Raw genomic sequence first — 4,895 nt, forward strand, 5'->3', positions numbered from 1 at the left:
ATGAGAGGTGCTCGCTCTCTGGCTCACCGTGATGCGACCCGACGGCGGCGAGAAGCAGAGGGAGAGAGAGGGAAAGAGAGAGATGGCGTGGCAGGTGGGCTCGGCTCATCCACGCCTTGGCGAGACGTGGCTGACCAAACTTAAGGTGGCGTCTATGCACCTACTACACAATAATGCGGCCAAACCACGTGCGCTCGCGCGGAAGCAGGTGGGGGCGCGGCATGCATGGCCACAGCGCCATTAAGGCAGGACGACTGCGTAGGGTAGCCCACGTGCGAACTAGGACAAGGCAAGCGCCAATAGCACAGCGTCGCAGTGGTGTTGGTAGTGGCAGCATCACGACGCGAGGCGGATCAGCCGTGCGGACACGATGGTGAGTTGATGGCGCCGGCAGCGGCTACGTCGCGGCGTGTAAGGGGCAGTCGATAGCAGCAGCAGTGGCTCCGCATGGTGGGGCTAGTGGCAGCTGAGACCTGGCTAGGCTAGAGGCGGCCATGGCTAGCCACGCGTGGCAGCGCGCGCACGCACACGCACGACTAATGCAGCGACACTGAGCGCCGGACCGCGGTGATCACGGCCACGCGGCCAACCAGCCTAAAACCGAGACACGCACGAATTTTAAAGCCTTCAACGTGACCAGACGGTTGCTCCAGGAGCCAAACCAGCTTCACCATGCTCAAGATGGCATATGAGACTATCAACTTGAGCTATAACACTGCACCACTCCTTAACCCAATCTCTCACAATAAATTGCTAAACATAACAGTGTCTAACTGTTGGCAGACTTAAAAATTTCTAAGTTTTTGAGCTGAATTTAATTTCCATTTGTGATTTCTAAGCTAGTGGAAATATTAGCTAGTAATATCATTTTTCGACCGCAATTATTTCATTGTCATCTACAAAGTTTGTACTTCAAACTTTATTTAAGTATCACATACATGTTCTATAGCATTTTTTGCTTAATAAAAAATGGTTTTAAACCCTAAGTGATATAACATGACTATCGAATCAACTTTTGTTTCACATTTTAGTTGATCGTTTCGAGTTACAGAAATTGATCTATACACTTTATCACATGCATTTACACATAATCATGATGCTCATGACATATTTTCATAAATGATTTATGGTGTAACACCAAGGGTGTTACAGGCTGCACCCGCCACTCCTTCCCCCTGCCCCCCTCCTCTCTCTACGTGAGCGGGACCCGGTAGTCCAGATGAGGACGAGTACACCCTGTCCGCAGGACCCTAGGCGCACCGTGCGCCCCTTCCCCCAACGCCTAGGCCATGCCCCCATGACTCTCTAAAGATATCTGTGAGACATGAAATACTTGCAACATGAAACACTTGAATACAACATAAGTCTAAAGCAGATGAAACATTTAGAACATACACTTGGACCTTATGTGTGAAACATATGCAACATCTATATAAACACTTGCAACTTGCAACATGAAAACACTTATTGCAACATAAGATTGAAACATTTCGAACATACTCTTGCAACATATGTGTGAAACATGTGCAACATCTAGATAAAAAAATGCTTGCAACATATGTCTAAAACAGATGAAACATTTTGAACAAACACTTGCAACATGCCTCTGAAACACTTACAACATATGCAACATTCTAATCTACTTTTGCAACATCCATATGAAACACTTGCAACATACCTCTGATAACATCTAAAACACTTGAAACATATATTTGCAACATAGGAGGATGGAGAGGTCAGGGCCGGCTGATTTTGGCCTCGGAGTGGGAGTCGGCACCGGGTGGCAGGTCGATTTTAATTTACCAAGTGTGGAAAGATTGAGAGTCGTTGAAGAGCAATTTTTCTTTAATCTTGCCAAAAAAAATCAAGATTAGAAGTGGGTTGTGAAAACTTCTGGAGATGCTCTTATGTCGTATAGAGAGATTTGGTCAAATTTGATATAAGTTTTGATAGCCCTATGTGACTTATGTCGTGCTTGCCAAAAAAAAATGGCCATGTCCTGGAGCTCGGGTACATGCAATGTAAGATAGGAGGTGGTGCTAGTTCGTTACCAGGCCAATGCCTCACGAAAGATGGAGTGATAAGGACGCCTTGCAGAACTGAAATTGCTGCACAAAAATGTGGGTCTTGTTTTTGGAAGTTCTTATTCTTATAGGAAAGTATTGGAGAGGAGGATAAGAGCATCTCCAAGAGTTTCTAAAACCCACTCCCAATCTAGATTTTTTTTAGTAAAATTGAAAAAACCCGCTCTCCAACAACTCCCTATCTCAACTCTTAATCTTTCAGCACTTGGCAAACTCGACCTAATCGCGCGGATAAATACGCGTGCGTATCCATCATCTAATCTTAAGGTGGAAGGGTGTGGTAAAAATAAAGAGTAGCTAGGATAGAATTCCTGATGTAAATATACAAGAGAGCATGAAAATATAAAAGTTGTTAGGATGATTTAGAAATAGTTTGGGATTCCCGATGTAAAATTGTCTTCTATATTCTGAGACCTAGATATTGAAACTGTTGGAGAAACCAAACAAAGCCCCGTTCGCTTCGCTGAAAAAACAAGCCGAAATACTGTTCCGGCTGATTTGTTGTGAGAGAAAAATACTGTTCCGACTGAAAAAACAAGCTGAAAAGTATGGATTATAAGAGAAGCGAACATGGCCAAATATGCTCCAATTTTTGTGAGCCACTTGGAAAACTCATTGATTTACATTTATCAATTGTTTTTTTTTGGGAACTATTGGAGATGCTATGCTAAGTTGAGGTTGATACTTATTTTGTTAACTTGTCACTGGTTTAGCAAGTAAATTATACAAAGTTCCTGGAGATGCTCTAACTATTAAAAGCTACTGGAGGAAGATAACAATAAAGTCCCCTATTTCTTTTGTTCACTTGGTATAATCATTGATTTACCAAGTGATTTTTAAGGAGGTATTGGAGACGTTCTACAAGTGTATGTATATATAGAGAGAGTCATTAGGTGCAATTTAGCTTTGATAGTGCTATATGTCGTGCTTGCCAAAAACAATGGCATGTCCTGGAGCTCTGGTACATGGAAGATGGGAGGTTTTACATTCTTGTGTCAAAAAAAAAAAACACAATGTCACTCGATGTCTGAAGAGAGAAATAATATGAAAAAACAAACCAATGGATGGTACTAGCTCGTTACCAATGGATGGCAATTAACGGGCAATGGATGGACGAGAGAAACTAACTAAAGAGATCGGTCGATGGAGGACTAGAGGCATGCGAGCTCCTTGAGGCAGCCTGTGGCGCTGCCCTTGGCGTTCTTGCATACGGCCATGGTCTTGTTGTTGGTGCCACTGTACTCGACCTTGACGTTATCCATGGTGACGCCGGTGCAGGGGATCTTGTCGGAGCAGAGCAGGCTGACGGCCTCGGGGCTGGAGGAGGTGCCGGTGACGTTCTTGAAGGAGACGTCCTTGACGGTGACCTTGGAGGCGCCGCTGGCGGTGCAGATCTTGTTGGGGCAGTACTTCATGTCGATGATGATGGGGTTGGCGGAGTCCTCCATCTTGATGTTCTCGTAGTGGATCTTGGAGGCAGTGAGCACGGAGGCGGCGTCCTCGTACGCCTTGATCCGGAGGCCGTTGCTCGTCTTCTTGAGCGTGCAGTCCTTGACGTTGATGTCCGTGACGTCCTTCTCGTCCTTGTACCGCCCCAGGCTGCCGATGCTGATGCCGTGGCCGGGGCCGCAGGTGACGCCGGTGATGTTCACCTTGCTGGTCCCAGGGCCGATGGAGATGCAGTCGTCGCCGACGCCGATGACGGTGTTGACGATGGTGACCCCGGACGAGTCGCCCATGTGGATGCCGTCCGTGTTGGGGCTGTCCCCGGGCGCCGTCACCGTCACGTCCTTGATCAGCATGTCCTTGCACTGGAACACGTTCATGTGGAAGAACTTGGCGTTGAGCAGCGTGATCCCGGACACCTCCCCGTTGTTCACGAAGTCCAGCACCAGCGAGTTGGGCAGGATCTTGCAGTCGTACTTCTTGGCGCACGAGTTCTTGCTCCACACGGCGGGGCCCTGCCCGTCGAGCGTTCCCTTGCCGGTGATCACCAGGTTGTCCACGCGCAGGATCTCGATCCAGTTACCCTTGTACTGGCTCAGGTCCGTGGTCGCCAGCAGATTGCCGTCCACCTGGATGGTCACGTCGCCCTTGCACGGGCCGGTGAAGTTGAGCGGGCCGACGAGGTAGTCGCCCTTGGGGATGAGGATCGTCTGCTTCCCGGTGCCGCCGCACGCCGACGTCCACGCCTCCTGCACAGCCTTCGTGCTGTCCGTCTTGCCGTTGCCGGAGGCGCCCAGCTTGGTGATGTCGAACGACCCGCCGGGCCCGGACGCTGCTTTCGCGTCGCCGCCCTCCTTGGCAGGAGCGGAGGAGCTCTCCTTCTCGTCCTTCCCAGCGTGCGCGGCGCAGACGAGCGCCAGGAGGAACAAGGCTCTCATCGCATTGTCTGTGCACGCCATTTTTATTTGTCGTGATATGATGCTTTGTGCCACTCGTTGCCTGGGCACTTGGAGCTATTTATACCTCGGTGTTTGCTAAAGGGATTCGTCTGCTATGTTTATGGCATGGTCACCTTTGCCTCTGCTATCTTTAGAGCAGGCTTCCCGTCCTCAAGCTCTTCATGCACTGTTTGGACCCTTCAAGTGGAACCATTGCACTGCGGAGAGCGTAAATAAATTCAATAGCAAAACAAAGAACCAACAATGCCAACATTTAAACCCTACTTACATGTTGTACTATACCTTTTCGTTACGAAGTAGAACTACACTTTGTTTACATTTGGCTTTTTCTAGAAGAGCCAAAACGTCTTATAATTTAGAATGGACGGAGTAAATAACAATACTCATAAAGAAGAAAGGAACAATG

The 4,895-nt window shown here is 48.0% G+C and overlaps 1 protein-coding gene across 1 annotated transcript; it reads right to left on the reverse strand.

Moving 5' to 3' along the window:
- Window positions 1-2,973: 2,973 nt before the first annotated feature.
- On the reverse strand, window positions 2,974-4,514 carry LOC136521610 (exopolygalacturonase-like). The gene has a single exon (XM_066515358.1). It carries the CDS (start codon window positions 4,487-4,489, stop codon window positions 3,236-3,238), a length of 1,254 nt encoding a protein of 417 aa, XP_066371455.1. The 5' UTR covers window positions 4,490-4,514; the 3' UTR covers window positions 2,974-3,235.
- Window positions 4,515-4,895: the final 381 nt, after the last annotated feature.

This window comes from Miscanthus floridulus, chromosome 18 (assembly GCF_019320115.1).
Source record: "Miscanthus floridulus cultivar M001 chromosome 18, ASM1932011v1, whole genome shotgun sequence".
NCBI classification, from domain to species: Eukaryota; Viridiplantae; Streptophyta; class Magnoliopsida; order Poales; family Poaceae; genus Miscanthus; species Miscanthus floridulus.